This window comes from Dendrobates tinctorius, unplaced genomic scaffold, assembly GCF_039654945.1.
Source record: "Dendrobates tinctorius isolate UK_male_01 unplaced genomic scaffold, ASM3965494v1 ptg000113l, whole genome shotgun sequence".
Lineage (NCBI taxonomy): Eukaryota > Metazoa > Chordata > Amphibia > Anura > Dendrobatidae > Dendrobates > Dendrobates tinctorius.
In genome coordinates, this window is record NW_027361781.1 from 2,193,890 (window position 1) to 2,211,709 (window position 17,820).

Genomic DNA, 17,820 nt, shown 5'->3' on the forward strand with positions numbered 1-17,820 from the left:
CTTTGTGCAGCGGTTTCTATATAGTACCAGCATAGAGGTGCTCACTAGGGGTGGTGTGAATCAATACATAGGACCCAGTCCTTTGGCGGCATCAGTAGCCTGTGGGTGCCAGACACTCCCTGCCCGTGCCATACCTGGCTGTTCTTCTGATTAGCTGCCTGTGCCATACCTGGCTGTTCTTCTAATTAGCTGCCTGTGCCATACCTGGCTGTTCTTCTAATTAGCTGCCTGTGCCATATATGTGCAATCGATCAAAAGAAGGGCAGAGTATGACAGGAGGCGAACACAGATTATTGAGGAGGCCAAAGGGACCGGCTAATCAACTATAGTGTCCATCGTAACTGTGGTGCCCCCCTATCATTGTGCAATACCCAGTTCTATATATATATATATACACACACACACACACCACTATAATAGAGAAACAGAAGTCCCTGCCCCTAGGAGCTTACACGGTGTGCTCGGTCTACAGTTCTCCACAGCCGCAGTGTAACCCCCATCACCCCAACAGCCGATCCTCCCCCTGCTGCGGGTGACTACCAACAAGCAGCGCGCATTAAGGACACTTGTCCCTCGCCGCGGCCCGTACTCACAGAAGACGTCATCCCGCAGCATGTGATTGGTCCTCGTTCTGTATCACGTGATCACCTCCTTTCCCCCCCCCCCAGCGCACAAGATTATGTCCGTGTTTACGGGCTCTTCCACAGATAACGTCCTCAGCCCCGGCGCTCGTAACCAAGCTGAGCGGCTGCTACCGGAATGGCTGAGGCGGTGAGACCCCGTAAGCCCAAGAGCAAGACGAAGCATGACAAGGTATGGTGTCCGAGAAGTGACCGCTGACTGTCAGGACCACAACCGTCCTGCCACCTGACCGCACCTAAGACACCGCTACCTGCATAGGGGCGGGATTTTACTACTGTCCAATCAGCTTTCTTATCTCCCCCCCCACTCAAGCGTACCTATTAATTAACCAATCACCTTGGGGGGTATTTAACCCAGTGGTTACCCATAGCAACCAATCATGTTCTTGCTCTCATTTCTCTAATGCTCACTGAAAAATGAAAGCTGTGATTTGATTGGTTGCTATGAGAGATGGGGCCATTTTGTATTTGGTCTGATTTTGGGGGGTTCTGAGGTTTCCTTAGGGAGTCAATCACCTGGTGACCTGATTCTGAAAACGGTAATTTTTTTTACCTTTCTGTTCATGGAGCCATATGAGGGCTTAGTTTTTTTGTGTGTAGTGAGCTCATTTTTATTGGTATTCTTTTGGGTGTGACTTTTTTATATTGTATTTTTTATGGAAGTTGCCGTGACCTGAAAGAACAAGAAAAAAAAGATAATTCCCACCATTTGATTACCTTTTTAAAAAAAAAAATTAAAGGGGTTGTCCACTACTTGGACATTTTCTTCTCAAGTCTAATATTCCCACCCCCCCTATTAAATACCTCCTGATACTCCCCTCCGGTGCCGGCCACGCTCCAGCGTCGTCTCGTTATGTCACGTGAGCGCCGCAGCCCGATCCATGGGGATAGGAGAGAATGTACCAATCGCTGGAGGTCCTGACCGCTGTGGCCCCCACTGATCCAGAGAGGAGACCCGAGTAGATGGGTCCGGGGTGCGATCAGGTGCACTACTGCTGCATTCATGCTTAATGCGGGCCTCAGAGATCGCTCGGCTGGGCTTCGGCGTTCCCATTAGAATGAATGACGCAGTAGTGCGCATGACCGACCTCTGATCCATCCGGCCGGGAGTTCATGGGATGCCTGGAGGCCACGGCGGTCAGAAAGTGGCCTGTACGTGGTTAAACAGCAGCTCCAGTCGCTACTCATATATGAGACGGCCGACATCTAACCCGTACAGAACAGGCTTTGCTTGTACGCTGCTCCATACACACTATATATGTCACAGAGCAGGAAGGGGTTAACCAACTCCAACGTTAACATAAAGATCTGATAGAGTAAAAGGATAAGCGTCTCTCAGATGCAGAGGGCACTGCTTTTCCCAGGCGTAACATTGGTCAGGCAGAGAGATTCCTTCCTGTTGAATAGTCCTAGAGATGGTTACACTCCGTAGAAGTGAATGAAACAGCGGTTGCGGGTGCTTTACCACTTCATTTACGTGGGTCTTTTCTCCCTTGAGATGCGTGAGATGGACCTTCCCCACCCAACTTTCATTTATCAAGACTATCCACTACTTGGACAAATAACATTCAGTTGTATTAAGTGAAAGCTGCTGCTCCTCCTACTCCTCCTTCTGTTGCTCCTCCTACTCCTCCTGCTGCTCCTCCTACTCCCGCTGCTCTCTCGCTTTCTCTGGATGTGCGTGATCCGTCTAAAGGCGTGAGAGTCAAGTAGCCACTGATTGGCCACATGGATCGCCAGAAGAGCCAGTGCTGACACTGCTGGGGCGGCGCCAACACCAGAGATTAGTATACGGCCAGGGTCACACATGCGAGAAACACGGCCGAGTCTCACATGTTAAAACCCGACACTGCCGCCGGCACTCGGGAGCGGAGCGTGCGGCTCCATGTATTGCTATGCGGCCGCACGCTTCAATCTGAGTGGCGGCGGCAGCAGTGCCGGGCATTAACGTGAGACTCAGCCTTGTTTCTCGCATGTGTGATCCCGGCCTAAGTGTTATTATTTTACAAGGGGTAAACATGAGGATTGTGAAGAGATTGTCGACAACCCCTTTTAAATGGTTGATAAATGTTATTTGTGGGAATACAACTTCAGATTATTGTTTTTTGGGATTTTCAAGTGTAAAGGCTTTATTTTTCCGTCAATGGAGCCGGGTGTTGGGGCTTGTTTTGTTGCGCGCTGAGATGTAGTTTGCTTTCCATCTGCCGTTTTGATCACTTTATGTTGCATTTTTTGGTCCTTTTGGCCTTTTTACAATGTTTTTTTTTCTTTTTTGTGTCATTTACCTGGGGCTTTCATCCCCTAAGACTAGGCTTTACATATGGTTATTACACCCCCCCCCTCCGTGTCACTGTATTCATATATTTCCAGTAGGAATAACAGAGGAACAGCACACTGCAGGAGTCTAATGTCACATGGTCTGGTCCCTGTTTGTCACCCCTTTGGGGGTGACCTTTGCCCCAGCGGAGCCGGCGCGATCCAGGAAGCCGGGTTCCCACTGTAGATTATTCGGCAAGCGCTATAGCTTGCCGAATAAGTGGTGAACCGAAGATATTCGTTCCACTCTAGCAGTGACTACTCAGTGACCTCATGTATCCGGCACACAGACACCTGTGTCATCACCCATTAATGGGAGAGACTCACCCCAAACATCCCAGTGATTGTATATGATTCACCTGGCACGCTGCGCGCTCACAATGATAAACACAGACTGCACTCTCATTCTCATTTCATTGGCATTTACCGGACACGTTTGTCAATATGGCCAATGCTATCACAAGGGTACAAGACCAGGAGATCGGCGGCGATCCTATAGCCAGGCACATTTGCTATTGGGACTGATGCAGCCGGCTGACAACCACTTGGAATAGTCTTAAAGGCTTATACCTAGCATTTAAAGTTCTCTCTCCAATGGATAGGTGATCACTTGCAAATCAGTGGCTGATCTGAAGAATGCAGCCCTAAAATGCCCCCTTTGTAATAAAGTGGTGGTCATTCTCCGCCAGCTCCATAGACGATGTCCCCAGTCTGATGATGCATGCCAGAACTTCATTCCTGGGATGGTGAACCCCCCACCAATCCACAAATTATACTTTAGATTGGTGAAAGCTTTTAAATAATGGGAATAACTCTTAAAAGGAACCTGTCAGCAGGATTGTGCACAGTAACCTACAGACAGTGTCAGGTCAGCGCCGTTATACTGATTACAATGATATCTGGTGATGGAATCCGTCTTGTGGTTGTTGTTTAATCTTTATTTTCAGTTTTGTGTTAGTAATATGCTTGTGCTCCAGGGCAGCCTCTGGGGGGTCTTCATGTGGTGCCCTGACTAGGTATTCATGTGTATAGCTTTCAACAGGTCACTAATCCCTTACTATAATCTGCCCCCTAATTTACATGATGAATATTATATGTAGATACTAAAAAAACCCTTCTGCAGGCAGGCACCGACCGTGGCACCTGTGCTGCAGCATTATCACATGTGTAATGTGCATATAATTATTATTGTTGAGGTTATACTGATAGCATAAAAAAACAGAAGGGTGTTTTTTTTTTTAGTATGTACATATATTCATTTTGTAAACTAGGGGGCAGATCAGTGAGGGATCAGTGACCTGTCAGAAGCCTTACACAATAGCAAGTTTCAAGGGGAACAAATAGGACCAGGAATGTTAGATTTTAACTTTTATTCCTGCAAGTGATGAGCTGCTGGCAGAGACTTAAAGAACTATTCCCATCACTGAAAGTGGATGGGAAGAGATGGATAGGCGATAACTTGCTGACCGACAGGGATGCGACTGTTGGGATTCTAACTGATCCTAGGAACGGGGCTCGGATATATGAATGCAGCAATAGCCATGCATGTGTGTCACCGCTCCATTTATTCTCTGCCTCTTAGGCTCACCTGGTGAGGTGGATTCTCCAAGCCCAAGGTCTTGGGTAGCTGAGGTGCTGGAGGCTGCAAGTAGCTGAGGTGCTGGAGGCTGCAGGTAGCTGAGGTGCCAGAGGCCGCAGGTAGTAAGGTAGCTCAGGTGCCAGAGGCCGCAGGCTGACCGGTAGCTGAGGTGCGGGAGGCTGCAGGTCGCTTAGGTGCCGGAGGCCGCAGGCAGACAGGCAGCTGAGGTGCCGGAGGCCGCAGACAGGTAGCTGAGGTGCCGGAGGCCGCAGGCAGGCAGCTGAGGTGCTGGAGGCCGCAGGTAACTGAGGTGCCGGAGGCCGCAGGCAGACAGGTACCTGAGGTGCCGGATGCCGCAGGCAGACAGGTAGCTGAGGTGCTGGAGGCCGCAGGTAACTGAGGTGCCGGAGGCCGCAGGCAGACAGGTAGCTGAGGTGCTGGAGGCCGCAGGTAACTGAGGTGCCGGAGGCCGCAGGCAGACAGGTACCTGAGGTGCCAGAGGCCGCAGGCAGTCAGGTAGCTGAGGTGCCGGAGGCCGCAGGCAGTCAGGTAGCTGAGGTGCCGGAGGCCGCAGGCAGTCAGGTAGCTGAGGTGCCGGAGGCCGCAGGCAGTCAGGTAGCTGAGGTGCCGGAGGCTGCAGGCAGTCAGGTAGCTGAGGTGCCGGAGGCCGCAGGCAGTCAGGCAGCTGAGGTGCCGGAGGCCGCAGGTCACTTAGGTGCTGGAGGCCGCAGGCAGACAGGCAGCTGAGGTGCTGCGGGAGGCCGCAGGTAGCTGAGGTGCTGGAGGCTGCAGGCAGACAGGTGTCGGAGGCTGCAGGCAGACAGGCAGCTGAGGTGCTAGAGGCCGCAGGTAGCTGAGGTGCCGGAGGCCACAGGTAGTCAAGTAGCTGAGGTGCCAGAGGCCGCAGACTGACAGGTAGCTGAGGTGCGGGAGGTCGCTTAGGTGCCGGAGGCCGCAGGCTGGTAGCTGAGGTGCTGGAAGCTGCAGGCAGACAGGTGTCGGAGGCTGCAGGCAGACAGGCAGCTGAGGTGCTAGAGGCCGCAGGTAGCTGAGATGCCAGAGGCCACAGGTAGTCAAGTAGCTGAGGTGCCAGAGGCCGCAGACTGACAGGTAGCTGAGGTGCGGGAGGTCGCTTAGGTGCCGGAGGCCGCAGGCAGCTGAGGTGCCTGAGGCCGCAGGCAGACAGGTAGCTGAGGTGCCTGAGGCCGCAGGCAGACAGGTAGCTGAGGTGCCGGAGGCCACAGGCAGGCAGCTGAGGTGCTGGAGGCCGCAGGTAACTGAGGTGCCGGAGGCCGCAGGCAGACAGGTAGCTGAGGTGCCGGAGGCCGCAGGCAGACAGGTAGCTGAGGTGCCGGAGGCCGCAGGCAGACAGGTAGCTGAGGTGCCGGAGGCCGCAGGCAGACAGGTAGCTGAGGTGCCGGAGGCCGCAGGCAGACAGGTAGCTGAGGTGCCGGAGGCCGCAGGCAGACAGGTAGCTGAGGTGCCGGAGGCCGCAGGTAGCTGAGGTGCTGGAGGCTGCAGGCAGATAGGTGTCGGAGGCTGGAGGCTGCAGGCAGACAGGTGTCGGAGGCTGCAGGCAGACAGGCAGCTGAGGTGCCGGAGGCCGCAGGTAGCTGAGGTGCTGGAGGACGTAGGCAGGGAACTGTGCACAGTCAAGCTAAAAGTTTTAAAACCAAGATGGAGGTGTGTGTGCTGGTGAGCCTTATGGAGGCCTAGGCAGATTATCATATGGGATCACACTTGGGCATCTGCAAAGCCCGATGTTGAGCACAACAGAGTTTAGCGGCCTGGGATGAGGGAAGCAAAGCCCAGATCAGGGACAGGTGAGTAACACTGCCGGAAAAAGCTAAGCACAGCTCTTAGCCACTGGATCCACGACTAGTACCGCTAATATCAGACGGGGCATTTCAGAGCCCCGCTCCTGGAATCGGTGGAAGTGTCAGTAAGGGAGATCCCAGATTATCCACAAGTTATCACTAATCGAGGGAACTTCGTCCTTCCATCAGAATTTTTATCCTTTTAATATATTGCAGTCATCATATGATATAGCACTGTGTACTTACAATTGCTCATTTTGCCTTTCTACCCAGATAATCCTGTTTTCCATTAGGTCGCTGTCATCACGGGATTGCAAACTGCTGAGCTGACTCCTTCTAAGCTCTATGCAGAAAGAGGAGGTCAATTTTCCCCGTATGACTCCGGAGTCATTGCAAAAGACCCTGACAGGGGGACGGGGAGCAGCTGGGACAGGAGATGAAGAGGGGAATGATAAACACAAGGACAAGAGACTTCCTGCTTCTACATAGAGCAAAGAGAATAATTATCTGTTAGAAAGGCAAAACGAGCAATTGTAAGGACGCAGTGCTGTATAATATGATAAATGCAGTATATGAAGAAGATAACAGCTTTTATGGGAGGAGGAGGAGGGCTTCCTTAAAGGGGTTGAGCGGCCACAATCTTTTTTTTTTTTTTTTTTTTTTTTTTTTTCTTTTTTCTTCCAAAATGTTATATAGTTCTGTAGCATCTTTAACAATACAAGACAATACACTTGTACAATCAGAACTGGCCATTTTTTACCCGGTGAAATGTTCTTTTTAAATGTAACCCCCTCGCCAATATACATTTACTGTTTCTTTTGTTTGCATTTATATTCTTGCCTTTTTTTAGAAGCCCCCTGCATTGGGATCAAAATGTGTCGGGGTCGATGTTGGCGATCACTTGACTGTCTCTTGCTTCTGGGGAACTGCAATTCCCAGGTGCATCCTGTATCTGCTGTAGGCTCCACGCACCATCCACCGGTCTCCTCTGCAGGAAGAGGAGATGGGAACATCGGGACACTAACAAGCACATTTACATGAAGGATGATGGGGAAACTAGAAATTCCCATAATCCTCTGGGCTCCAATAATTTCAGCTAGGAATCCTCGTGAATTTCAGCTCTGAAGCTTGCAGAATTGTGAATGCAGCTCTGAAGTATAACACATGCGATAGTAGAAGGTACCAACTGACCCATCTTTACACTTGGGACTGCTTCTATACATAAAGCTGCTGTCCACTGCCTGATATTAAAAGTAAATGCTATAGGAAGGGGGGCAGGTCTTTGTCGCTTCACATGAAGATTGTGGGAGGGGATTGTCCCTCTGCTCCTGGTTTCCTGTCTGCCAAATTGCACACAGACATAGCTGTCAGCAGCAGTGCATCCTTGGAAGTGAGGGGTAGGAGGTTCCAACACCTATAGTGCTGGCAGACTACTGATGAAGACGAATCTCCGTACTGAAAGAGTGGGTGGCAAGTTACAGAGCAGGAAAATGAAGATATTTACTGTACATATTAGATTAGTTTTATCTTGTGGGGCATGAAGACAGGTAGAGGTCTACTCCCAAGAAATATCAGACATCTAGACAGCGCTGAGACTTCTAGTTCCCCAGCACACACGAGATGTGTCTTCACTGGCAGTGTCTGCTGTGTGTTTCCTGTGTCTGGAGGCTGCAGGTCACGAGTCAGCGCTGGCCGGGATCTGATCAGCTGCAGGGTCACCTGCTCCTAATCCAGGATACCTAAGCTCTGCATGGTATAGTATGTGTATCCTGCTGAACATGGCAACTGATAACCTTCCTGGGCATGCTGGGAGTTACAGTTCGAATCGGAGCAGAATATTAATGCCTCGTACAGCATTTCAGAGGTTGCACTATTCCACTCCATGACCGTCCTTCCCATGAACCCATTGTATCTGTCTGATGCCCCCACGTTGAAAATTTTAATTGCTTTACTTTTAGTTTACTGGTACATGGAATGCTGGGTGATTTCAGCTCTGAAGCCTTCAGATAAGTGATGTACTGTGTTTACTAAAGCGGGAGTCACACATAGCAATCTCGCTAGCGAGATCGCTGCTGAGTCACAACTTTTGTGTGTGTGACAGCGATCAGCGAGCGGCCCCCCTGCTGGTATCGCTGATCGCTGCAAGAAACCTCTGGACATATTTTTCGTCGCTGGTCTCCCGCTGGCCAGCACGCATCACTGCGTGTGACAGGTGGGAGACCAGCGATCAGCTGTAAAAAATAATAAAAAAAATAAAAAATATTGTTATTCTCACCTTTCGACGTCCCGCCTCTCTACACGCTCCCGGTCCCAGTGATCCTTTGCATGAATGACCGCGAGACGTCGCGCTGCCGCGAGACGGTGACATTCTCGCGGTCATTCTCGCTAAGGATTACTGGGACCGGAGCGTGGAGAGAGGCGGGATGGCTGCGTGGGACGTCTGAAGGTGAGAATAACTATATTTTTTATTTTAATTCTATTTTTTTACAGGGATATGGCATCAGCGCTAACGAACACAGCGATGCCGGGCGCTCTGCATCGCTGTGCTGATCGCTGGTGAAGCTGCCTGTGTGACAGCTCACCAACAATCACATAGCGACTTACCAGCGATCCTGACACGTTGATATCCTTGTCGGGATCGCTGGTGAATCGCTGTGTGTGACTCCAGCTTAAGTGGCTCAGCCCTAACTTAGTTAATTACATTCAAAGGTGAAGGTGCGCTCTATTGACTCTGTGTCTGCACTCCTTAGAGCTGTGTTGCCGATGGGCGCTTTCTGGCGATGCTGCGCATGTGCTCTCCAGTGGCGATCTGCACTTTATATCAACACTTTGTCCGTGATCTGTACCTGCACTCTGCTCATGCTCTCCATCGACGCTGTGTCCACGCTAGCGCTCCTCAGTGGTTTTTTATCTGCATTCTGCGCTCCATAGTGGTGCTTTGTCTGTATTTCGCAGTGGAGCATAGTGGTTCACAGTTGCCCTCTGTCCACATTCCACAGTTGTGCTCTGTCTGCCCTCTGCCGGGGTCCTCTGTCCGTGCTCCACAGCGGCCCACTGTCCGTGCTCTGCAGCGGCCCACTGTCCGTGCTCTGCAGCGGCCCACTGTCCGTCCTCCGCAGCGGCCCACTGTCCGTCCTCCGCAGCGGCCCACTGTCCGTCCTCCGCAGCGGCCCACTGTCCGTCCTCCGCAGGGGCTCTCTGTCCTCGCTTTGCAGTGTCCCTCTGTCCGCCCTCCGCAGTGTCCCTCTGTCCGCCCTCCGCAGTGTCCCTCTGTCCGCCCTCCGCAGTGTCCCTCTGTCCGCCCTCCGCAGTGTCCCTCTGTCCGCCCTCCGCAGTGTCCCTCTGTCCGCCCTCCGCAGTGTCCCTCTGTCCGCCCTCCGCAGTGTCCCTCTGTCCGCCCTCCGCAGTGTCCCTCTGTCCGCCCTCCGCAGTGTCCCTCTGTCCGCCCTCCGCAGTGTCCCTCTGTCCGCCCTCCGCAGTGTCCCTCTGTCCGCCCTCCGCAGTGTCCCTCTGTCCGCCCTCCGCAGTGTCCCTCTGTCCGCCCTCCGCAGTGTCCCTCTGTCCGCCCTTCGCAGTGTCCCTCTGTCCGCCCTTCGCAGTGTCCCTCTGTCCGCCCTTCGCAGTGTCCCTCTGTCCGCCCTTCGCAGTGTCCCTCTGTCTGCCCTTCGCAGTGTCCCTCTGTCCGCCCTCCGCAGTGTCCCTCTGTCCGCCCTCTGCAGTGGCCCTCTGTTCCTCCATGCGCAGTGCCACCCTGTCTGCACTGCCTGAAGGCCCTCTCTCCCGCTCCCTAGAGGCGCTGTGTCCATGCTCCCCAGCTGAATTATGTCCATTCTCATGCTGTTTAGTTCTGTGCTCAGCTTCTGTGTCCTGTACGCTTTCAGTGCTCCAGTCCCAGTGCCACCATAACACTGCCGGCTGCAGTGCCCCTGTTACAGTGTCAGCCGCGGTGCTTCTAGAAAAGTCAGTCTGACACCCAGATGGGCTGCAGTGTGGTTAGTGGCCTGAGAGCCATAGTGCTCGTGTACCAGTGTCAGCCAGTGCCTCCATCAGAGTGTCAGCCAGTGCCTCCATCAGAGTGTCAGCCAGTGCCTCCATCAGAGTGTCAGCCAGTGCCTCCATCAGAGTGTCAGCCAGTGCCTCCATCAGAGTGTCAGCCAGTGCCTCCATCACGGTGCCAACCAGCGCCTCCATCACGGTGCCAACCAGCGCCTCCATCACGGTGCCAACCAGCGCCTCCATCACGGTGCCAGCCAGCGCCTCCATCACGGTGCCAGCCAGCGCCTCCATCACATTGTCAGCCAGCGCCTCCATCACATTGTCAGCCAGCGCCTCCATCACATTGTCAGCCAGTGCCTCCATCACGGTGCCAGCCAGTGCCTCCATCACAGTGCCAGCCAGCGCCTCCATCACAGTGTCAGCCAGCGCCTCCATCACAGTGTCAGCCAGCGCCTCCATCACAGTGTCAGCCTGCGCCTCGCAGTGTCAGCCTGCGCCTCCATCACCTTGCCAGGCAGCACCTCCTTCACAGTGCCAGCCAGTGACAGGTGCAGTGTCCTGTCTGGCATTCTGATCATCAGGACCGGTGTGACACAAGAGCTGAGTGCAGAGACCCCGCGTCTCCCGACCTCGGCCGGCTGTAATTACCGCGCTCTCATCGTTACTATGGGAACTTCTTATAGAGAAGCCGTAACGCTGCGCTCCCATGATGCCTCAGTTTGGAGCCTGCTGTGCGCTGATCAAGACTTTTTCTGCAGCACAATTAATGTGCAGCTCTGATGCTTCACGTGCATCATCCGGACCCCCGGGTATATACATTGCAGCATCCTGGGGTCCTTGTCATGTGTGCACCCCCATACCGCAGTGTACAGATGACAGCACACATCCAGCAGTCTCAAGTCACCAGAGCTTACACTCCAGTCACTGCCAGAGCTGCATTCAGAATCTCCCTCACTTGGCTGCAGATGAGAACAAAGCCAAAATAACAGATTCTGGATTGCAGCTCCGGATGGGACTGTAGCACCCGACATGCAGAATTATAACCGCAGCTTTCGAATGTGATTAGAGGATATTGTATGAAATGAGAAACCAGCAGATTTCTGGAGTATGTGATGTGAGATCAGTAGAATTAGGAATGCAGCTCTGAGGTATATGATCTGCAAAGCCAGCAGAATTATACATCCATGTTTGGTTGTGAATCCTGCAGAATTATTACTGCAGCTCTGGATGTGATTGTAGTGTATGATACAATATGCTACGCCAGCAGAATAATAAATGCAGCTTTGGATGTGACTGGAGTACAAGCTATTATTCTGCTTGTATCGAGTATCATATATTATACTGCAGTCACACACAGAGCTGCATCTATTATTCTGCTGGTGTGGAGTATCATAAATGTTGCTTTGAATATGACTGGAGTAAAAGATATGATATTCGATACCAGTAGAATAATAAATGCAGCTCTGGATCTGACTGGAGTATAAGATAGGATATTCAATATCAGCATAATAATAAATGCAGCTTTGGATGTGACTATAGTATAGAATATGATATTTGATACCAACAGAATAATAAATGCAGCTCTGGATATGACTGGAGTTTAGGATATGACATTTGATACTGGCAGAATAACTGCAGCTCTGGATGTGATTGGAGTATAGAATAGAATATTTGATACCAGCAGAATAATAACTGCAGCTCTGGATGTGACTGGAGTATAGAATATGATATTTGATACCACCTGAATAATAATTGCAATTTTGGATGTGACTGGAGTATAGGATATGACATTTGATACCACCTGAATAATATTTGCAGGTCTGGATGTGACTGGAGTATAGGATATAATATTGGGCACCAGCAGAATAACTGCAGCTCTGGATGTGACTGGAGTATAGGATATGATATTTTATACCACCTGAATAATAATTGCAGTTTTGGATGTGACTGGAGTATAGGATATGATATTTGATACCAGCAGAAGAATAACTGCAGCTCTGGATGTGACTGGAGTAAAGAATATGATATTAGATACTAGCAGAATAATAACTGCAACTCTGGATGTGACTGGAGTGTAGGATATGATATTTGATACCTGCATGTGATATGTGAAACTGGGAGAATTCTAAATGCAGCTTTGGATGTGACTGGAGTATTTTCTCTTACATTCTGTTATTTCCGTTTTCAGGCCAAGAAGAAGCAGCAGAGTCTTGTGGAGGTGATAGCGGAGAAGCCTCTGGTGTTGGAGGAGGAGAGCGATGCCCCCAAGGTGCCGGACGCTGGCTCCTCATCTCAGAAGCAGATGGCGGACAGCGAGCTCCCGGACGACTTTATAGAGATCCAGCTGAATGATGAGACCTGCGGAGCGGCCAGTAAACGACTCAGCAGCCTGTCCGCGGCCGACGTCGCCATTGCAAATCCAGACACCTTGGAGGACAAGAAGGAGTCGGAGTCCGGAGGAGCGGCGGCCGACACGAGCATTCCCTCCGCTGCTCCAAGTTGTGACTCTCTGTCCAAAAAGACTAAAAGTAGTGAGTTAGCGAGCCCCTCCGTGGACAGCCCGCACCCCGCGGAGGCTCCTCACCTCCACCCTGCGGTCCTGTCTCTGAAGGAAATAGATGTAGGGAACACTCAGCATTTCGTGGAAGCCAAAGAGATACTGCACCTATCCACGGTGAAATCCATCTACCCGGAGCTGCCGGTGGAGGTCTTCGACCACACGAGAGATGTGGCCACCATCAAGCCTCTGGTTCCTAATGAGAAGCTGTATCCTGAGCTCCCGCAGCAGCAGAGGCTCACCCCCTTCACTAGGGAGCAACTTAAGATATTTGAGCCATGTTCCTGGATAGAGAACGTGGACTCTTTCACCGAAGAGTTCGAGAGGATCGCCCACCAGGACCGGCACGAGTTCCACGAGCTCCTCATGAACTACGGACGGTGCAGGAAGCAGCTCCTTCTGGCCGAGGCCAAGTTGCAGATCATGATCTCCGACTGGAAGAATATCAAGAGCAAAGTCTGGGACTTTAAGGAGGAGCACATGACTGTACAGGTGACTAACCGGCCATTATGATAAGCTTCTTCCACTCCGCGCAGGAGGTTTCTGTCTTGTAAACATCCTGCAAAGAGCTTCGTTTCTGCTTCTCTTCTACTTTTGGCTGAGAGGTTTGACTTAACCTTGGTGGTGGGACTTAACAATCTGCAGATAGAGTAGGGGTAGGGAGAGGCTCCTGCTGCAGCCATGTAGCTCCTGCTGTGCTAGGATCTGTACCAGCTTCATTCACTTGGCAGAGAACGCCCCTGATTCTCAGCATCAGTGGAGGTCCCTGAGGTCTGAATCGCAGCGATCCTTAGAGGGGTCGCTCTACTTCTCACTTCTAGTCTAACTTGTCCATCTATCTATCGGATGTGTTTGAGGCTCTGTATTGGGAGGCGTTCTCTGCACGCGCAGCACATTCCTCCACATCATGCTTCCTGGGCATTCACCATGGCTGGCATAGAATCTTGCCCGTCGAATAACATCTGATAGAGGTGATGCCAGGGCACAGATCCAAGGTTGTTATACCCGGCTGTGAGAAAGGAAAAGCTGCCCGTGATTTATCTGACCGAGACGTAACACCTAATACTAGTGTAAGTACACAGGCTTCCATGCCGTGCCACGCAGTGCCGCCCTTCACATGCCAAATATCGGGGCGCCAGGCTTCATCCTTCTATGGTTAGCCTAATCAACAGGTTGTAAAAGTAAAAACAGACATTTTTAAGGGATTTTCTGGGACCGTCCTAATTTTAAAGCTTGGAAGACCACAAATCTCCCCACTCTAGGACCCCCCCATTTTCTAACTTCCTTTGCTGTCCCCATCATGTAATCTTTACAGCCGCCTAGGTGCCACGGTGAACAGTGACCATGACATATAAATGGTTACATGGGGTGGTGGCAGTAACAATCGATTTAAAACCCCTCGATCGCTCCAAATTGGTCATTAGCTATGGGGCCCCTGAATTTTTATGTATGTTTTAAAGGTGGACCTGGATTTTGCTATCTGAGCCACCCCTGATCGGCTGCACAGCTCATGTCTTCTTTATTTCACCCAATAGTTAGTAATGTTGTCTGGCAGCACTGGGGTGCGGGGTTTGAATTCACCGAGGGGCAAGAACTACATGGACTTTGACTTTTTTCTGATTACTTGAGGCCCGACTGACTTTCAGATTTATAGTTCATGCTTTCCCTTTGCCCACTCACTCCTAAGGCCTGTTTCACACTTCCGTTTTTTCAAATCCGTCAAAATCCGTTGGTTTCCGTAAAAAAACGGATCCGCCATTTTTTTGCAGGATCCGTTTTTTTTGTCCCATAGGCTTCCATTAGTGGTTACCGCGGATCCGTAAAAAAAACGGATCCGTTTTTTAAAAACGGATCCGTTTGCATCAGTTTCCGTCAAAAAAACGGAAACGGATCCGTTTGGCGGACACAAAAACGGAAGTGTGAAACAGGCCTAAGAGGTTAATTTGGTACTGTTAATGAGGTTGTTTCATCCTGATTTCTCTCATTGCAATGAACCAGCCTGGCTTGATCATCAGCTGATCGCCATCGGTCAGAAGCTTCAGCTGGTCCTATGTTTCCATGCAGTGGCCTCTGCTGGTGGAGTGTAGTATTACATGAGCTGACAAAATGAGATCCAGTGTGGACCCCTCCCTTCTAATGAATAGATAGAACATGTAAATGGGGGTCTTAGGGGAACAAAATAGCTACTAAAGCAAGGTAATATTTTTTTCTGCTACAGGGACTGTGCGAAGATCAGGCAAAAGTAGTTGGATACCACCACTACCAGACTGCTGAAGTCAACGCCTCGGCCTTAGGAGACCTGAAGAGACTCTTCGAGCTGAAGTCGGACCACCTGCACCAGACGTTCGCTCTGCACTCGTACACGTCGGTCCTGTCCCGTCTGCAGGTCGAGTCTTATATCTATGGGCTAGTAAACAACTCCCCTTTCCTGAAATCGGTAGCCGTGTACCATCCGGACCACGGTGAGTCCAAACGTGAACCAAACGTACCCACCGAGAATGAAAAGTTTCTGTCAGTCTTTACTTTTCAATTTTTTTTTCACCATTTTTAAGATCTCCGTTTCCTGTCAGTGCATGGGTGTAAAAAGGTTCAGACCTGATACTTCTCATGACGTATAATGGGGGTCCTCATCTGCTGTGTGCTATTACTTCTTATATGGGCAGTGATGGCCCATGAGTGCGGCCACCCTAGGGGTGCGGTGCGGACTATGGATGGCATATTAATTTTAACTTCTTACTGTACATCTGATTTTTTTTTATTATTTTCCACAGCCCCTCAGAAACTGGAAGGATCTCACTCGGATCTGATCCTGCTGAAGGAGTGCATCAGCGTCCTGTTCACCTTTACAAGGAGACTTATAGAAGACACTCAGTTCCAGAACGACATCTTGCTCTGGCTGCAGAAGCTGGTGAGTCCCGTCCCTCCATACACCACAGGCCGTACGGCTACAAGGAGTGACGGCCGTGTGGCTTCTTGTTTGTCTATATGTATCTGTGGCTTATGGTTTATGATTTTATCCCCATTAAAGTGAAGACCCCAATACACAGATGACAGTCAGCCAAACCTGACAGTCCTGCCCCATCTAATCTGTACGGGGCATCCCAGTGGATGGTGTTCTGCAACGAACGCTCCCCACCCTCTGTCGTCTCCTCTTGAGTGAGACCACTTAAAAACAGATGGGAAGGTTCAGTACGATGAGGGCAGGACACTTACGGGGGTCATTTACTATAATGATCTGTATAACCTAATTTTTTTTTAGGATAAGTCAATTTCAGATTGGTGGGGTCCGACACAGGTCCCTCCCCATCTCCACTCATCAGTAGTATCTGATTTAAATATTATATTGTGCAGGACAGCACAGTCCTGTACTCTATAGGGGCTGCTGCTAGAGATGGCTGTTCTGTAGTGGGGGGCAATGTTTGTGGTCACCTTGCAGCTTTAAAGATGGCTGCTGCAAACAGGCTTGGCGCTAGCTACTCCATTTTCCAGATCCCATGGGTTGCCCTGGTCTTCATCCTTTATCCCGTATACAGAGATTGGGACTTGCACAGGGACCTCTAGGCTGGGGCCACAGAGAAAGCTGCTTTTTGATGGTGCGAGCTGTAAAGAAGAATGGTTCGGTAGCCAGGTCAGAACCAGGAGGTCAGTGCAAGGGTGAGCTGATGCCAAAATCAAGAAAGTCTACTGAGAATTCCAGCAGTCTAGTCAAATTATAGCAATCAGTGGACAGCAGGCGCTCAGGAGCCTAAATAGGTTACAACAGCACCTAGGCCACACAGGAGGAAGCAAACACTGATAAGAGTTAACTCTTGAACTCCTAGAAGACACAGAACTAGATTTGTAGTCTTGAATCACCTTCAGTAATAGAGTGGCACCACCTGGCGACAGGAAGGGCAGGCAGCGATACAGATGTCACATATTCACTTGAACGGAGCCGTGGACCGGTCATTGCTGCTATCTTGGAGTGGTGAACAAACATGCTCAAGTGTCTTGTCACGTGCGTGTTTACACCACCGCCAGCATCTCAAGAACGAACGTGCAAGCTAGCTCCTGATCCGGCCACCTATACCCAGCTGTATACTTCTGGTCATGCAGAGCGGCTTTGGAGCCCCCCCCCTACAGTGATGTCCACTTTGCCTACATGGTCAATCCAGTGCCACATCAATGCCTCTATCCCGTGAATCCATCAGGATCATCCAGGCGGTCAGGGGGAGCCGCGTGCTCCTGGAGATAATACAATCCTTTCATACATCTTGTCTTCTAGGTTTCTGTGCTACTGAAAGTGGGATGCCTCGGAGACCACCTGTTCCTCTTGAATCATATCCTGCGCTGTCCAGCTGGTATCAATAAATGGGCTGTCCCGTTTATTCAGGTGAGTAGTAGATTAATTTACAGACCTCAGCAAATCACAATACCCACTGTGTATGTGAATATATCTGCAGATAGATATAATATATGGAGCACATATTGCTTTTTGGATATTTCAGGTCCGTGTCTTGCACAACCCGGCCGGCGTGTTTCACTTCATGCAGCAGCTGGCGGTCCTCATGTGTCCTGTAAGGTGAGACCTCTCATATAAGTACTGTCCTATAGTAATGGCCACATGACTTATCTATGGGGCTCCTGGTGGCCGCTGATCATAGTCCTATTTCGTCTTTGCACCGCTGGTTGCAGGCTACCTCTCCGATCAGGACAGGTGAAAGCTGGCTGTCTTCTGTTGGTTCTTCTGCAATAAAAAAAGTATAAAATGACTTTACCTGATTGTAAATTGCAGATAAAAGTATTTTCCTTTTTTCCATAGAAATCGTGCTGACTTCCTGTGCCACATGAAACCCAACGAAAGAAAAGGTTCGTCTTCAGGGAAGGAGTCCGGGAACTGGACTTTGGTGGATGAAGGTGGTGAGGAGGTCAGTG

At 50.7% G+C, this 17,820-nt stretch overlaps 1 protein-coding gene across 1 annotated transcript in view; it reads left to right on the forward strand.

Moving 5' to 3' along the window:
* Positions 1-675: 675 nt before the first annotated feature.
* EPG5 (ectopic P-granules 5 autophagy tethering factor) overlaps positions 676-17,820 on the forward strand; it is a 134,295-nt gene continuing 117,150 nt past the window's right edge. Inside the window, exons 1-7 of the mRNA XM_073589774.1 lie at positions 676-813; positions 12,538-13,398; positions 15,125-15,368; positions 15,678-15,814; positions 17,171-17,278; positions 17,394-17,467; positions 17,708-17,813. Coding sequence (XP_073445875.1) covers positions 760-813; positions 12,538-13,398; positions 15,125-15,368; positions 15,678-15,814; positions 17,171-17,278; positions 17,394-17,467; positions 17,708-17,813 — 1,584 coding nt within the window. The 5' untranslated portion in view covers positions 676-759. The remainder of the gene's footprint in view (positions 814-12,537; positions 13,399-15,124; positions 15,369-15,677; positions 15,815-17,170; positions 17,279-17,393; positions 17,468-17,707; positions 17,814-17,820) is intronic.